The sequence below is a fragment of the Polyodon spathula genome, chromosome 20, assembly GCF_017654505.1.
Source record: "Polyodon spathula isolate WHYD16114869_AA chromosome 20, ASM1765450v1, whole genome shotgun sequence".
Lineage (NCBI taxonomy): Eukaryota > Metazoa > Chordata > Actinopteri > Acipenseriformes > Polyodontidae > Polyodon > Polyodon spathula.
In genome coordinates this window covers 13,507,141-13,526,031 of record NC_054553.1, presented here as the reverse complement: position 1 = coordinate 13,526,031, position 18,891 = coordinate 13,507,141, and the positions used below count along the sequence as shown (strand labels likewise).

Here is an 18,891-nt window from a genome sequence, read left to right as displayed (position 1 = left end):
CTTTCCTACAATGTATATTGTGTACTCATATGTTTTGGCTTTTAAAAGCTATTGCTGCTCAAATCAAGCTGAGAGATTTGCAGATCCATATATTTGCTAAATGGCATTCCTGCCCTGTGTGCTCTGGGTTTGAATTCTTTTCACTGAGCATATGTGCTCATAGCAATGACTGGAGTAACCTGTTTTTGCAAGGAGGGGGGGTTTGTGACATCTGAACCACCTCGGACTGCTTGTTTGCTTTAGGGAGCAGGAAACGGATCAATGCAAACAGGGATCAGGTTGTCCCTTGTTTGATCTACAGAAATGAGAGCTTCTCTTCCTTTTGAAAAGTACAGTCATGGGGACGTGACTCTGAACAAATGAGCCCTAGTGTCCAATGTCTCCCAGGCTGTCTCTCTTAAATAATGGATACAATTCCACAATACAATTACAATTCGAGAGAGAGAGAGAGAGAGAGAGAGAGAGAGAGAGAGAGAGAGAGAGAGAGATTATATAAAAACAAAAAACAAAAAAAAACATCTAGCCACAAAGCAACAATTTCAAAACAACAGCAACACTATCACGGTCCATTCAGATCACTTTTCAAGTTTTTTTTTTTTTTTTTAACCTTTATAGGAACACAATGTGCTCCCCCTCCTCGCACACGTCGCACACCCAATCTCCAATGCACCAACGCTCTTTAAAAATGTTCAAGTCCTGCACCATTTGATAATATTGAAAATCAATCTTAATCCTGGAGACCATCAGGATTCTAAAAACGCTTACAGCATTACTAAAACCAATGGCTAAAATCTTGCTCTTTCGGCATTTTAAAATGGCCAATTTCGCCTGACCCAGTACAAAGTTGACCAGTGACCACTTGTTTCTTTGTTTAAAACTATATTTAAAAACAAAGAGCTGTTTTGTAAAAACAACTCCCAAGGAAGCCAGCAGGTTTTCTAAAAAACTAAAAAAAGGCTGCAGCCGGGGGCAGTCTGAAAATAGGTGGAAAACTGTCTCCACTGCGGACGAGAAGGGGCTCCACACGGCTCAAGTACCGGTTTGTGGCTATAATTCTGTGGAGCACTCTCCACTGCAGGTCTCCAGAGCGCTTTGGCAGGGGTAGTTTATATAAAACTCTCCAGACAGGGGATTCATCGTCAGGAACACTGAGGTGGGCTCTCCACTTAGTGTCCCCCAGGTTCTTCAGCTGATTATAATAACTTTTTAATACACATTTCATACAGCTGCTTTTTCTCTGTCTTATGGAAAGCCACCTCTGCCACTTTCTTCAACAGCAGTATTTTGCCAAGTGATTCCTCTTCCTCCTGCACTGAGGAGGAGACTAGCATTGTGGGGAACAGGGGCTCCTGCTCTGGAACCAAGCGCTCTGATAAAAAACTAGTCAAAAATTGTGACATAGCTGGAATAAGAGAGGCCTGTAAATCACTCAAGATCTTTTCTACAAACCGCACTGATTTGATCTGTAGTGATGTGGCTAACTCCCTACTGGTTTTCCATTTAAACAGGCTAAAATCAATCAGCTGTCCAAGTTTAGTAAAACCTGCTTTATAAAACACTGAGGACATATGTGCAGAATTAAAACTTTCACATTTAAAAATGGGATTAAAAAACAGAGGCTCTTCAAAAACCCTTTTATTGCACAGCAAATCTTCTGATCTAGTGTTTTTAAAATCCTCCATGCATTAAGCAGGTTTTTATAAAAACTAACCAGCCCTCTATCATTAAGCTGTTCAGGGGTGTGGGTAATTCACTGACTAGGAGACAGACAGGTGTAATTGAAAACACCACACAGGTGCCCAGTTTTATTTTTGACAGTTCCTACTTTTTCCGGCAGAGGGCACTGTTGACCGTGGGCTGCCTATCAACGATGATAGACAGCACCACGGAAATACCACAGCTGGTACGCAAACAGCAAGTGCACTCGCAGGTGCTCAAAGAAATAATAATGAAAACAGAAGGCGAAAAGAACAATGGAAAATAAAACAGTAATAAAACTACAAATAAAAGGTGCTGCACTCGGCAGCGTTATCCCGGTCGCTGCTACCCGCATGACCCGGATCACCGTCCTACTCTGTAGGCTAACTAGCCTGCTCTTTTACAATACGCCGGGGTCTGCCCAAGGGTTCCCCGCTCTCTCTGTCTCGCTGTGAAACTCTTTTTTTTTCGCCTGATTCCCGGTCCTGGATCAGAGCTTCCGCACTCTCGGTGCGTCTAAGTCGGTAGACCTGAGGAAACAGCAGAGCATTTTTTTATAGGGCTACCAATCTGCCAAGACTCGCCTCTCAGCCATTCAGAGAGAGGGAAAGTCCACACACCCACTTTCCCACCTCCCCATGTCACTGCCATGACTCACAGGCTGTTGTTGGACGACTGTCGCCCTCTTCCTGCAGCCCGTGAACACGCCAGCAGAGTCAGCACAGATCTCTCCCTGTTACAAGGGGGTATTAAAAACAGGTGCTTGTCAAGCCCTAACTCTCCTGCTTTGTGCAGGAGTGAGTGAGCCAGGCCTCTCCAGCTCAGCTCTGGGGCATAGAGCAGCTTCTGGGCAGCTGTGGCCTGAACACTGCCACCCTGCTGGGGATATCAATCAGCCCCTGCCCCCCTTCCTCATGGGGGAGGTACAGGACAGCCGGATGCAACCAGTGATGCCCACTCCAGAAAAACTGGACCAGACACTTCTGAATCTCAGTTAACAGACCCAGGGGAGGGTCCAGACACACCAACCTATGCCAGAGCATAGATGCCACCAGATTGTTAATAACGAAGACCCTCCCCCTAAATAAGAGTCATGAAAAGAGCCGCTGCCAGCTCTGCAGCCTCCTTTTCACTTTATCCAGCAATCCCTCCCAGTTCTGATGCATGAACGCTTCTTTCCCAGAAAACACTTCCAATATCTTAACCCCAGTGTTTCCCCAGGTCAGCGCTCCGGGGCAGTGATGGGGTAGTTACCCCCTCCCAGCTACTGACAGAACAGCTGTACTTTTTGCCCAATTGACCTAAGCTGAAGTGGCCTTTTCATAATTCTTAATGCAGGATTCCAGCACAGTGACGTCCCAGTCATTAGTAATCAAAACATTAAGGTCATCAGCATATGCAGATAGCCTGATGGGGGCTCTGTTGGGTGCAGCTGGCACAGCCAGCCTGGTTAGTTTCTACCTCAGCTGATGCAGAAAAGGCTCTATAGAGAGGGAGTAGAGCATCCCTGAGAGGGAGCAGCCCTGCTGTATCCCCCTCTGCACAGGTAAAGGGACACTCAGATCACTGTTTACTTTCACCAGGCTAAAAACATTCGTATAGAAGAGTCTAATATTAGAAATAAAAACGGCCAAAACGAAATACCTTCAGTGTATGAAATAAATACTCATGGTCAAGTCTGTCAAAAGCTTTTTCCTGGTCAATTGAAATTAAACCAACATCATCATTAAAAAGTCTGGACACATTAAAAAGGTCTCTTATTAAAAACATTATCAAAAATGGTACACAATAGGATTGATCCTTATGCACCACTGATCCTATTTTTGTCCGCAGCCAATTTGCCAGCACCTTGGAAAAGATTTTGTAGTCTGAGTACAACAATGAGACTAGGCGCCAGTTCTTAAGGTTACAGAGGTCTCCTTTCTTGTGTAGCGACATGATTACTGCCCTGCGGCAGCTCAGAGGCAGCTCTCCATCCCGGTTGCATTCCTGAAGGACTTTATAAAAATCCTGTCCGATTCAGTCCCAGAATTGTTTATAAAATTCAGCTTGCAGCCCGTCGATCCCGGGCTCTTTCTGGTTGGAGAGCTGCATAGTGACGACAGTAAGCTCCTAGAAGGTCAGTGGGGTGTCCATCCTGCGCAACTCCTCCTCAGTTAGACTGGGGAGCCCCTGATGCCGTGGTTACATCTCTCCCAGGTCACAGTTCTCATCCTTAAAGAGACCACTGTAGAAATCCACTGCCGCATACCTGAGCTCCGCAGCGCTGGAGACCTCTCTCCCGCAGGGTAGCCTCAGACAGCTCATCTGCTTGCGCTCTGCTGTCTTTCTCTCCACACTGAAGAAGAAGGCTGTAGGAGCGGGAGCAGGGAGCCCTTCACCTTCTCCTCCAGCAAGCTGCCCAGGCATTGCCGTCTCCCCTAGAGGCCCCGGTACGCCTCCTCACTGCACTGAACATCCAACTGCCTCTCAAATTCCACAATCTCACTCTCTAACTCACTGACCACTGCATCTACCGACCTGGTAACACTCTGGGTGTATTGCTGACTAAACACTTTAATTTGGACCTTTCCGATATCCCACCACTGCCTCAAACTGGCATACTTATTTTTTTCTTTTCTCCAATTCTCCCAAAATAATTTAAAATAATTGGTGAATTGTTTGTCTAACAGTAGTTTTGTGTTAAAGTGCCAGTATGACTTTGAATGTGTTTTGGTGGGTAAAGAAATAGTAGCAGATGCAAAGTGATGATCGAAAATAGAGTTGGGTGAGATACTGCATCTAATGAATTTATTTGCGTGATGCTTTGGTGTGTAAAACCAGTCCAAACGTGCCCCTGAAGCTGATTCCGATTGACTTTAATCCATGTGTATTGTTTGCTGGTGGGATTAAAATTCCTCCAGATGTCAACCAGGTTAAAAATGTTTAATACAGTGGCCAGCTCTGTAACAGATTGGGGATTGGGCTCCCCGTGGTTTCTGTCATTGTTAAAATCCATATTGCAGTTAAAATGTCCTCCCAGTATGAGGATATGACCAGTGTCACATTGTGCCAACACCCGACTCAACTTTTTAATAAATACAATTCACTTCCCCCCAACATTAGGAGCATAAATATTAATAAAACTAATTTAAAAAATACCATGTTTTACTTCTACTTTTAAGAGTCTTCCTTGAACAATTTCATTTATTGCTGAAATTTCTACCTTAAAACCTGGAGAAAACAAAACAGTCACCCCTGCACTGACATTTGAGCCGTGACTAAAAACACAGTCGCCCCCCCACTCAGACTGCCAGTGAGACTGGATAGTGCATTCTGAATGCATCTCCTGCAATAAAATCACGTTTGCTCATTTACTAATTAAAAAATGAAATAGCTGTGCTCTCTTATTAAAATCTCTACCCCCATTTATGTTAAAAAATCCTAAAATAATTTTGGTAAAAATAGATTGCTCAACAATAAAATGAATAAAGACATAAACATATAAATATTCCAGGTAAAATTAGCCATTAAAATTGATTAGAAGAGCTCAACATTTTCCTCACTGAACTCATATGCTTTTTCAGTCTGAATTTTTTTTTTTTATCAAATTCAGCTAAAGTTGCTTTCCTGAGTACAACATTTGCAGAGTATAGAAAACGTTTCTGGTCTGGGAAAAGTGATTTTACCTCTACTCGCCTCTTACCCTTTGTTCTCTCAAGAAAAGTGCTGATTTCTTTAACAGTATATAATTTTCCCTTACTGGTTTGGCTGGCCGAAATGTCAGAGAACTGCGAGGTGTTGGAGAAACTCCATCATCCTCTTCACCCTCCTCATACATAATCGTCCGCCGATTCCTCTGCCTCTGCCGCCGCTCTCTCTTCTGCCACCGCCGACTCCTCGGGCTGAGAGGAGCCACCCGGGACAGGATCCCCATCAGAGCTGGCACCATGGACTTCCTCCTCACAGACAAGTATCGCCATTGGGGCTGACAGAGATTAACCTCCGCTAACCCCACCCGATACCTGAACCTGAGAAGCGGGATCAGAGGGCCGGGAATCACCACCCACACCCCCCGCCGTCCAACTACTCTGTTCCACCGCAGTGCAGGGCTGAGACCCTCCGCCACTGCCGTGAGAAACCATAGGTCCCCAAATGCCCCCCGCCCACCGCACCGGCAGCAACAGAGGATGCCTTCCTCTCTTTCAGCCGCCATTTCTTCCCCACCACCTTGAACTCACTCTCCTGGTCAGCATACGCTGATGTTGTAGCAGCCTCCGGCTGTAGACTCGCTGCTGGCAGGCTGTTGCTGGGCTGAGGCGCCTGGTTCCGGTCGCTCTGTCTCTTCCACCTGCGCTCTCTGAACCACTTCGGCCCCCTCCCCGGTAGCATTACTATTACCACTCGGACCTGCTTCTGCGTTTGACCGTGGGCATGAATTTTGAGATGCCCCTGTTCCCTACAACGAAAACATTTCATTACGTCTGTGCTTCAATATTAAAACACCATGCAACATTTAAAACAAAATCGGAGTCATTCAGAAGCACAAAAACCTGCCTTCTAAAAGAGGTTACGTGTTTAATTTCTGGTGCCTTGCAACCGAGTGGAATTTGTTTAAAAGGCGACATTATTTTGCCGTATCGAGAGAGCTCTCTCGCAACTACGGCGTTATCAATAAACGGGGATATTTGAAAGAATAACTTTTGTCAAAGGTGTAGATAGGGGCATGACTGAAATAAATGAACCATTTATAACAAACCCTTCTTCCACAATTTTACTGACCAGAATTTCTTGACTCAGGAAAACAACTATTGCTTTGTTCATTCGTGAGGTAGATTTAATATTTCCAAACCCGCTGACTTTCCCACCGCCAACAACACATCCTCCACAGAGAAATTGGGATCAGGTATACACCTGAACCCGTGTGTCCGAGTCAGCCCCCCCGTACTACCCGAGTGGGAGCCCTGGGTGTACACGCTGACTAAAAGTTTGCAGATATTAAAACAAACTTATATAGAATACAAATGTATTTATATATTTATTTAAACTAATTTAAAGTTACAAATACAGTTCACCGCTCGCACAGTTCACTGCTCCTTGCTCTTTGCTCACAGTCCCCTCCCACAATCCAGAGAGAGAGAGAGAGAGAGAGTGAGCAAGCGAGCTAGGTCAGGGTTCATTTAGCAGAATAAATACTAACCAGAAAGTGGTTGTCTGTCTTTAGTGGAAAAGCATTAAAATGGAGCCTGCGAACAAGAACATCCCAACTGGATATTTGTGTAACACTTTGTTGATAAAGGATCTATTAGTGTGTTATGAAGCATGTTAAAAGCAGCATAGACTGTTAATGGTAATGATGATTATACAGCTGTTAAGGGCTGCTTTTTGAATTTGCAATTTAGTGTGGACCAACATTGAAAGTTAAGAAAACTCGTGAAAAGTGTAGTGAGAGGGTAGTTAGCTAACGTACTGAAGGAATGAAGCGTTAGAATGGGTGGTTCTGGGGAGAGTGAACTTATTCATAATGAATTATGCGTTTAGATTTGTTTTTTCTAATTGCATTTTCAGTCTTCAGTCAATCCAACTACCGTATTCATTCCTATAATGTTTTAATCCATTCCCAGTCACCTGTGCTGGAATTACTGTGAATATAGTACCTTTTCACTTTCCTAATACATAATACATATATTTGTACAGTCTTGCACATTTATGCATAATGGAATAATCCTGCAGTGAAAACGATCACTGCAGCAAGAGTCACATGACCACTGTTAGGCTCAGGGAACAACTGTGAATGTGTCTTCTGACAGCACACAGTACAGTATGTACATTTTAAATATTTCTACACTTATGGCCCTATTTTCCATTTTAATGTTACGTTAAGGAAACAATTTGGATCTGCTGCAGATCAAACCTCGCTATGGCCAGTGAAGGGACGATCAGAGTGAGACTCTATTAGGGGGTGGCCTTACTAATTTCTTGTAACAAATTACTTTTCTTAGATCTTAGTTCAGTTTATTTTGAACTGGTTACCATAACTGGTTGCGGTTGGTATTTTGGTTTTATGAGAGAGGTCATTTAACAGAGGCTTGTTACGCTTAGGCCTGCAGATTGTGTGACTTTACAAGGCTGTCAATAGCAGCAAATCTTACTTGCGAGGCGGCCCTTATATGGAGAAGCCTTTAAGGGTTTGCTGTACCTGCTACAAGGAAAGGAAGAGAGTTGTGGGGGGCAAAAGTGAAGTTCTAGTCTAGAAAACGAAAAATATAAATAGCTAAACAATAAGGGTCTTGTGATACTGGTGTTATGCAAATGTGAGGGGACACAGTGTTTGTTTTGAAGTCTTGATATGATGCCATTATAATAAAGCTGTGGAGCGCAGAGTGTGGAAGTTTACAAATACAGCAAAGGCCATGCTTATTAAGCTGCCATTTCTAAAATGACATTTTGAATAGTGCAAGATAACAATTTGTGTTATTGATTTTACTTTACTTAGATTGGAGCCCTTTGGGAGTTGTTGCCTCTTCAAAATTCCCTCTGTTGTCTAGACATTATTTACTGTCAGTAAATTTCAATGTTCTGGCTGTACTGGGATTTTCTTCTTGTTCATTTCACCTGCATTTGGATTTACAGCATAACCACCTCATTGCATCTATTTACACTTAAGTAGCAATACCAGGGTGCTCCGTTCAACCCCAGATTCTCTCAATAACTAAACAGTTTTATTGAATCTGGATAAGCATTTTTCTTAACAAACATAAAACTCTAAAGTGTAAAATATGTACAGTATACACAAATTATAATCTTTACTGCATGCTGACTGCCATTGCTATGCATCCCAAAAGAAATGGATAGTAAAGCCTCAGTTAATACTCATTGAAAGAAGTGCTGACCCATGCTTTAAAGCAGTTCTCTTACATTTTATTAGATTTATTACCATTATTGCTGTCCCTCTTTTGTTGTGTGGAGAAACTGTTGGTCCTTCATTTTTGTAATAAGTTAATAGGTCAAATACTTCAAATCAACACTAAAAGCCACTGCATCCTAGTACCTTTGCTGTAGGTCACAAGGTTTGATTGCAGCTAGATCATTGGAGTAAGTTTGAACTACAAACACACAAAGTGATCGGTTAGCAGCATTTTATGTGTTGTCTTCAAAATATCTGCCTCTTTCAAATTGAAGTATAAAAGAAACAAAACATTTTCAACAGAAGAAAAGGTGCCCTTGTGCTAGTAAGAAGTTAAACTCAGGCTAAGAGAGGATGCAACAGCATGGTTACAGTTCCAGCTTCAGCTGCACACTCCCAGATATTGAGCCTTGTGATGGAGAATTCGCTAGGAGGAGCTGCTTTCACTGCTCTTTATCAGCCTTGCAAACCTGGACACTGTGACTGACAGCATGAGGGATCAGAGCCAGCCCTGTGCAGAGCACTCACTTCCAAACATATTTAATCTCACAGAAGTATCAAAGACAATTTCAAGCTCACCAATGCTTTCCAAAACCATTGCGATGTATCCATTATTCACTGCAGAAGTCAAACTCAACAGTATTTTAGTTTTTCCCTTTCTATAGTAGAATTTGTATTTTATAGCTTATACAGCTGCAGCAGCAACTAAAAAAAAACCCTTAAATGAGATATTTCTTGGTAATAAAATCCTTTACACAGTGGTCAAGAAAGCATAGTACATGTTCAGTAACAGTACATTAAACCAAAGGCCAGCAGTACACCGTGATGGCATTGCTGACTATGATTGTATAACAATAAATAGTTGACAATGAAAGTCTATGACAGACAATGAAAATATTTAACAGTTTAATGAGATTTGGTTATGATGCCATATAGCAGACATGGCCTGGTAACCATGGTGAATCAGGGTGATATGTTTATTTTCAAGGTCTGCAATCTATTAATTTATATTCAGGGTGATTCATAGATTGCACGACATTGTCAGAGCACAACGGAAACTGGAGGGTACGTGTAGGATGAGATACAAGACACTGTGACTCACTGTGTGGCCACCAGAGGGTTGTTCAATAATGTCAACATTTAAGTAGAATTGAAAACAATGCAGAACAACAATGTTGTGCACATTATAACTCACCCTGTATATGCACATATATGTCACTAGAGATGTATGGTAAAGCATGGTAAATCAACAGAGTATAACAATTTAAAAGTGCTAAATTTCTTTGAGACGTCAATCTGTCATAACGCCTTCATCCACCACTCTACAGGTTAATCATGGCATGCATTATTTACAGTAGTGCATCTATAGCTTCAAACACTCCATCATACACTAGAGGGAAAACTTCTACAAAAGCTGTAACTTCTTTCATTTGCAGTAACTCACTCAGTAATTGAATGTTTGAGTTCTGAATGAGTGGAACAAGAAAGAGCCAAATAGATAAGCATTTGAGACAGTGGCTTCATCAGTGTTAGTTTAGCGATGCCAGGTTCCAGTATATCCGGTAGAGATTGCTGAAGCAAAGACACACATTGGTGGTACTGGACTGTTCCAGAGACTAAGGGTTTGAAAACAATGTTTGCAACTCTCATTCTTGACATCTTTAGCCTGCAGTAATTGTTGAAATCATGTTTTTCCTTCCTCCCTTTGCAGGGCATCAGGAACAGTGTACACAGCAATTGACATTGCGACTGGGCAAGAGGTAAGCTGCGCTCCTAAAACTATTCAAACTAATAGAACCAGTTCAATAACACGAGAACCCTGTGACTTCAGACACCCAGGAGCCCATTGTGCCATTAGCACCGGATTCTCCTTGCCATTAAGATACACAATCAAAATAAATAACTCATTTAAGGGCTCTTAATTATTTTTACTTTATTAATGTATAGTTTTGTAACTTTAACTGGTGTTTCTGTCTATCTTTCTCTCTTTTGTGTATGCTAATAACAATTTGGAGTAAAAAGATGTGTGAATCCCCCCCCCCCCCCCCCCCCCCCAATAAAGTATACCATTGTGGCTCGATTATGAAAGGGTAATTTTTTACATTAAGTGTCTCTAATTGCTGTTTGTTTACATAATAGTTACACATAATTACAGTGTTATTATGCATAGTCATAATGTACTTAATATGTAAATCTTTTTACACAATATAACCCTAACCCTAACCCTTTTCTGACACCTGTGTGCACTTACATATATATGAATTTTTTTACACATTAAGTACGTTATGACTATGTATAATAAACACATGCCTTTACTAAGTAACTACTATGTAAATACACAATAATGTAAAGTAATGTAAAGTGTTACCTCTCAAAGCTATTTACTCCAAATCTCCAGGAACATCCACGCTTCCAAAAGCATCTAGATACACACCTAACCCTGACCTTTAACACTATCTTGAAATCACTATGACAACCAGTTCAAAGTGTCAATTTTCCTGCAGTGTTTAATACTAGATGAATCCACACCCTGTGTTTGTTCTGCTGTCCACTGGCTAATGCAACTTGTTCATTATGCAATCAGCTGCCTCTGACTGCATGCAGGCTGTGATCTGTAGTTGTCTTGTGGGGTGTTCTTAGACAAAGCTCTGACTATGACCGTTTAACCCTCTGATAAATCTTTGCTTCAACCCATTTCACAGACAACTAATTAACTGCTAAGATAACTGCGTAGATATTGTAGTCAGGTGGTTCTTTTACACAGTATTGCCACGTGATGGGTCTCTTTATCTCTGTATGGTCCCTCTCAAAGTGGTATACCAATAAGCAGAGGATCATATCAGATCTGTTTTGTAAAGCAAGGACCGTCTAATCACATGAGCAGCAGTCCTCCCCTTCAGTTCTAACTAATCACCAGAAGCGACAGACATCTAGCAGTAGCAGTGTTCTCTTTGAATGAATCTGGTCACTGGGCACCAAAGAGCAACTATTTAAGACCCCTGACACACCCACAATGCACTTCCAATCTGCACATCTCTCTTTCCCTGTGAGGCACAGAATGTCAAGGGTAATGTCTTTTAATGTAGTCTAGTAAACACACTGTCGATTTTGCAATGTTATTTAAGAGATTCCCACAGGACGGCCACAAGGAGAGAGCAGTTTTGAGAGCAGTGGCTGGAATACTTTTTATACTAGCAAAGGACAAGGTTGTCTCCAAAGAACACGAGAGTCATCCTGTAGTTACTGCTGTTAGATGACACATTCTTTCCAGGTTTTAAGGTACTGCATTATAATAATCAGTTATGTGCTGCTCTGACTTGAATAGAGTCACTTGCTGTGAATGGGAGCCTTTGTGACGTTAGTTCAATCAAACTTTTAACCCAGGATGTCCAGATTTGGAGCCCCAATACAAGTGAATAGCAGAAAGATTCAGCTTATCATATATTGGAAGCATTTGGAATGACCTGTTATATACAATACCTTCCAACAAATATTTATTGCCAGTTGCACTAAGCTGCTGAATGTTATACTATCCCTGAATAATTTATCATTGTCCGATATGCAAAATATAATTTTTATGAGAAATCCATCACACAGGAGCAATGGTACCCCAAATACTTTCTAATTTCTAGCGACCCAGTGGGAAATTCTGGGGCTCTACCAAGACAAACCCCCCCGTTTATTTATTCATTTCAGGTGGCAATCAAACAGATGAACCTGCAGCAGCAGCCCAAGAAGGAGTTGATAATTAATGAAATTCTGGTGATGAGGGAAAATAAAAACCCCAATATTGTCAACTATCTGGACAGGTGAGTCCTTCGTCACGGTACTGAATGATTCAGTCTGATGTGGTTTGCTGATCCTGTTTTCCGAATTCAATCAAAACCTTTCTATATGTAATCATGCTATTTACCTGTTATTCATCTTGTGCGGTTTGGCCTTTTCCAAGAGAAAAACAGTTTACATCATACATTTATATTATAGTATTTATTACCCAAAGGGCATTTTTGTTAACTTAGTTAATTTAAGATTTAGAATATTTTAGTTAAGTTGTATTGAAAGCCACAGTCACTGGGGTTCAGAGAAATTCATGCTTTTCAGCCTGTGTGCACTTCAATCTGATTAAACCCTCAACCCAAAAAATGCAAAGTAAAACATGGGTGGTTTGTAATGATCCTTTACGAATTGGCTATTGTACCTTTAAGTAACGTAAATACAGTGTAGTCTGTTTATAAGAATCACTGATATAAGAATCAACTGCATATAGTGATCAAAACCACTGGGACAAAATCATTCCTATGCTAACCATACGTTCATATCCTGGATTAAACCCCACATTTATTAAACGTACAATCTTGTTCGTTAGGCCAATCCGTTCCGGTGCTTTGCATCTCCGCTTAAGGAAAAACTGACATTTGCATTGCAACAGAAAATAACTAAGCCATAGATGCTTAAATGCAATGGTAGTCCTGACAGTAAAATACTGTACTGTAATGTCATTTTAATTCAAAGGCCATTACACATAACACCACAGGGCAATTAAACTAGGCACCCTCACAAAACGATTGCTTCTGAAGTACACTGTAGTAAAATAGGATTCTGCAGCCCTGAGAAAACATAATTTGTGATTATATAACAAGATGCTTACCCACAAAGACTTGTTTTGATTGTAATGTGACGTGGTTGAGGGCAGTGTGAATGATCAGGCTGGAATCTTGATTAAAGTTTAAAACTGGTGTTTGTTTTGTTTTTCTTACAGTGCGGTGGGGAAACAACCACTAATAAAACAAACAAATACGATAAACCTAGCTTTCAGTTGGAGCACTAACTAATAAATACTTTGTGCAGTCGTGGTGCACACGTGTGGGAACTCATGACATCTAGTGGTCAACCCATTACACTGCAGGGAACAAAGCTTTCATTCTCAAACTAACATATTGATTCTGCAGCACTTCACCACAGTAATCGTATCGGTCTGCTTTTAAGAATCAATCGCTTATATGAATCAAATCATCTGGGACAGATATGATTCTTATAAACGGAGTGCACTGTAATTCATTTGCACAACTCACTGGATGTGTGGAATGTCTCTCAGCTGCGAGGAGGGTGGAGAGCTGTGCAGACGTGCCTCGATGTATCCAGGGTAGCGTGGGTTAACTAGCGGGATCAAAAATACAAGTACCTGACTGTGTGGCATGTATGTTATAGAATTAACTATGGATTAACATTAAACCAGCCTGCCCATCATTACAGGCTTAAATTGCTATGAACAGAAGTCTTTCTAAACAGATTGATTACGAGTAGGATAAATGGAAAACACAATGGTTCTGTATAGGGAATGTTGAAAACACAATAGTTCTGTATGGGGAATGTTAAAAACACAATGGTTCTGTATGGGGAATGTTGAAAACACAATGGTTCTGTATGAGGAATGTTGAAAACACAATAGTTCTGTATGGGGAATGTTAAAAACACAATGGTTCTGTATGGGGAATGTAACTATCAAGTATCCTCTTTTTGCACTCACTGAATGAGCTACTACAGATACAGGTCCTGGGCATGGGTACATACCACATTCTGTAGTAGTTCATAGACAGTTAGAAAATGGGAATAATGCTCGCTGTGACAGCAAGCCCTATTTTTTATGGATCCACCCCAGTCTGGGGCTCAGACTAGTCTCTGCAGGTGCCTGCATTAAGACGGCTCTGATCCGATTCTCCTGCTATCCCCTGCTCCTGTCTGCAGCTATCTGGTGGGAGATGAGCTGTGGGTGGTGATGGAGTACCTGGCGGGGGGCTCGCTCACAGACGTAGTGACAGAGACCTGCATGGACGAAGGACAGATTGCAGCCGTCTGCAGGGAGGTAGGAGCGCAGTCTGATTATTTTATTCATATAATTGTGCGCGAATGACACAAGTCATCTCTCAAAATATCTGGATTTCAATTCAATGACGCATGTTTGGGATTAACATGAAAGAAGCATTAGTTACTGCACTCTCCTGACTACCACTCTACACCAACTGCAGGAAATATAATTGGCTGTGGATGCTTCAAGACCCCTTCCAGCTCCTTGTATAGGCTGTGATCAGGTCCTAATAAAGCAGGCAGTCTCTATTGATATTGATCCAGTATAGTGCCAACTCAACATTAACCCTGTTGGAAATTCCTCTCGTCTATTCTAGGCAGAATGGGTAGTTTACTGTTTTTTCAGCTGGTCATGTTTTTATTAAAGTAAAGCATGGTAAGGCATAGTAAGCATTGTAAAGCCCAGAGAGGTATGGTAATGCATATTATAAAGCATGGTAAATGCATAGTGTAACTGTGAAAAAGATTGGAAAAATTGCAAATTTACCAAGCAAATCTACTGTAATTAAACTTTTGTAACACTTCAAGGGGATTTCTTTAAATGTATACATTTGTGCATACTGTAATATGTGAATGTTTGTATTTATTACATCACACGATGTTCACGCACTGTATGAAGGTTTTTTCACTATTCTAGTGTCTCCAAGCCTTGGATTTCCTGCACTCCAACCAGGTGATCCATCGAGACATCAAAAGCGACAACATTCTCCTTGGAATGGACGGATCTGTGAAATTAAGTATGTAGAAAAACCGAAAGGAGAAAATTCAAACCACTATGATAAACACAGCCTCACCACAACTAGCATTAGGGCAGCTGAATACAGCAGAACGATTGATCAGGGGACAGACTGCCCTGCTTACTCAATAAACACATATATATATATATATATATATATATATATATATATATATATATGATTGTAATACAGTGGTACCCCAGATAGGCTTCTCCAGGAATGCAGAATGATTATCGTCAGGGCATTTTACCACACTGCTGAGACCCCTTGTGCATTACACATCACTGTATCCCTGATGAGGTCAATCATTCATTCTTCAGATTCGGTGAATGCAGTACTGAATAAGCCACCCCTCAAGTGCAGTGGCATCCCAAATATGATTTTTTACTAATGTAGAAGGACCCTTGTTGAAACATGCATCTACTAGACTAAGACGTTTACCCATATTTTTTACCTGGTTAATATTAAGTTCTGTGTTTTCTTTTTGTTTATTTATTTATTTTTTATAATTCTTTATTTCTCTTTCTGGGTCATCGATTTCAAACATGGTGACTTCTGAAAAGACTCCCAGACTGCATTTCTGAAGACAGGTTTTTTTTTTGGAGATGCCCACTACACACAATTAGAGGAATTGGAAAGTACAGCTTCACCCCCTAGTGGTCATTTTTAAAACCACCTCACTTTCTGAAACAGATTTCAAGAAATTTGTATCATGTTTACACCATGTTACACAATGCTCTTCCCATGGTTAAACTATGAAATATAAAGTTGGTCAGCCTTGATTTCCTATGGGTAACCGCTACCAAAGCATGCTTGGTCTATGGCATCACAGCCAAAGCATGTTAAACTCATTGTGTGAGACCATGGAGATTGAGAACGTGGCTGTACATCACAACCTGTAACTTTACCATGAGTGGCCAGGAAACAATCATGACCAGCAATGATGCCAAGGTTTCCCTAATATCTTGGTAGCAAGCAAGGTAAAGGATGACTATAGTAAGCATGAACAATAGAGAATGATAAAGAACACATGTAAGAGGACAATTAATGCTGCGAAGTTCATTATGAAAATGCAGAAGATCACTTTGGCTCTTGGTTAATTTATTTAAATAAAGACACCATTGGAATGGCATCTAATAATTGAACCTCCCTCTCTGTTGCTTTCCTTGGCAGCTGATTTTGGGTTCTGTGCCCAGATCACCCCGGAGCAGAACAAGCGCAGCACCATGGTGGGCACCCCGTACTGGATGGCCCCTGAGGTGGTGACCCGGAAAGCGTATGGTCCCAAAGTGGACATCTGGTCCCTGGGGATCATGGCAATAGAGATGGTGGAAGGAGAGCCACCTTATCTTAACGAAAACCCTCTCAGGGTAAAAGACCTGCCTTCCCCTTTCTAGCTTCTTGATTCTTCTGACCGTCTGGATGGTGCTGTTAGAGTTAAATGCTTAACACACAGTGCTGTTGTCATGTTAATGCAACTATTGGGTTTGAACCTGCCTTTAATGATTGCATTTAATATGAAGTAAATACAGTGATGCAGTACATTATGCCTTTGTAAACAAACTGTTTGCAGCTCATACAGTTTGGCTTTTTCAGTAAAAAAATAAATAAAATAATAATATATATATATATATATATATATATATATATATATATATATATATATATATATATATATATATATATATATATATATATATATATATATATATATACACAATGTATACAACCACACATCATATGTGTGTGTAGTGCTAGACATATTTGTTCTGCTAGTTCCTGATTGGTTAATTATTCTTTTTATGGAACTTCTACAATTGCAAGTTATTGAAATCAGAATATTTTTTTAGGTAGTACATACAGTAATATTTGGGGTGCTTTCGACTGGCTCAAAAAGAAAATCTGGGCTCGTCATTTTTAACACACACACACACACACACACACACACACACACACACACACACACACACACACACATATATTTTAAATAAGTCACTGAACAAACTAAGTAGATTATATGGAGGGGTCCAAACAGGCATGTTATTGAGCCTTATTTTTATATCCCAAAAAACTACACATCAGCATTTTACTACAATCTCCCAGTAATTAATCGGTTGGCTATTTGGTCAATGCTGTACAAAAGGTTTATAAAATAGAGTCCACATGAGCTGAAATAACCCAATACATTTTGACATGGCTGCAAAACACACTTTTAAAGCAGCCCCGTCTGTCTGTATTATCTCAGTGTGTTTTCTGGAAAGTTCTCTGCAGTAAACCCCTTCTTCCTCCCCAGGCCTTGTATCTCATTGCTACTAATGGAACCCCAGAGCTGCAGAACCCTGAGAGGCTGTCCGCGGTGTTCCGAGACTTCCTGAACCGCTGTTTGGAAATGGACGTGGATAGAAGAGGAGCTGCTAAGGAACTCTTACAGGTACGTTCGCAAAGTCTTACTTAAAATCAGAGTTCTATAGTCATGCTGCTCTCAACTGAGACCTACAGTAAGCATACAGTGCTGTAAAAGGCTGTAGTAGCATCAGTGATTTTCAACCCCAGACCTTATGTATCTCGAATAGCCCTTGTTTTTGTTGCAACCACCAGTAAAAAAGAAATTGAACATGCATTGTTTTCTAGTGCACATGACACAGCCTCTGAGACTTCAAACAATGTGTAGCTACTGTGAGTGTTCTAAAATCAACACTCACCAGTTGTTTTTTTTAAAAAAGCAATCTTTGTAGAAAAGTTTAAAATTATACAATGTACAATTCTGAACTGTACAATTATCTTTAAAAAAAATCAATGTAAAATAGAAGAAAAAGAAGAAATAATAAAAGAAGATGATGATGAAGAAGAAGATGATCCTGGATCAGCTCCCTTGAATAGTGCTGTGCACAATCTAAACCTCACAGCGACTGTGCGAGAATCGGAAAAACGATGACTCTTAGTCCCTATCCAACAGAAATCAATGAATCCAGGGGTGATAAACCTGAAAGATATCCTTTGGGTTCAATCCACTAATCAACCCATGAACAGCAGACACTCCCTCAATAAACCAAATCAGACAAAATATCCAGCACCACAACACCTGAGCTAGCAGCAATTGAAGACAATAATACAATCAGTTAGTTAATTGAGTTCATTGAGCCCTGAAATGTTGAGCATGCATTATTTTGGTTATGTGACTAGGGTGATAATTAACACCCCAGTTAACCAACCCTGATTATTAATTTGCTCTAAGTCATAGGCAAAGATACTAACATACAGACAAGGTCTAGTGCCAAGGTAATTCCCAATAATAATTATTGTCATTAGAAGCTGCCAGGCTATAACTATTCCAAACCCTGTTAGGCCTGCTCAGCCTTATGTGTAGAGGTGCCCCAATTTACACAATACATATTTTGATCCAGAATTTTTGGTTCCATGACTTATCCATGCTGACTGGAGTATAACCAAATTGTACAGGTAATGTGAGCCTGTGACCTTGTCAGTTCTAATGACAGGTACCTATTTGTTTGACTGTGTAAAATATGTATTGACAGACTATCAGATAACTGATCTACTCATTTACAGTGTTTTAGATTATTTGTCCCTTTTCATTATTTATTTTTTAGAAATGTACTGTGTTTAATGGGGATTTTATTTTTATGCCATCCAAAAAGGGACTCCCCTGTGCGTGAAATACATATTTTTAGATGAAATGCTGTGTAA

The 18,891-nt window shown here is 40.7% G+C and overlaps 1 protein-coding gene across 4 annotated transcripts in view; it reads left to right on the top strand.

Moving 5' to 3' along the window:
• LOC121295659 (serine/threonine-protein kinase PAK 3) overlaps window positions 1-18,891 on the top strand; it is an 83,428-nt gene that overhangs the window by 61,026 nt on the left and 3,511 nt on the right. For all 4 annotated transcript variants that reach the window (XM_041220598.1, XM_041220597.1, XM_041220596.1 and 1 more), the window contains 6 exons: window positions 10,296-10,344; window positions 12,281-12,393; window positions 14,330-14,447; window positions 15,087-15,186; window positions 16,360-16,556; window positions 17,480-17,617. In XM_041220598.1, coding sequence (XP_041076532.1) covers window positions 10,296-10,344; window positions 12,281-12,393; window positions 14,330-14,447; window positions 15,087-15,186; window positions 16,360-16,556; window positions 17,480-17,617 — 715 coding nt within the window. The remainder of the gene's footprint in view (window positions 1-10,295; window positions 10,345-12,280; window positions 12,394-14,329; window positions 14,448-15,086; window positions 15,187-16,359; window positions 16,557-17,479; window positions 17,618-18,891) is intronic.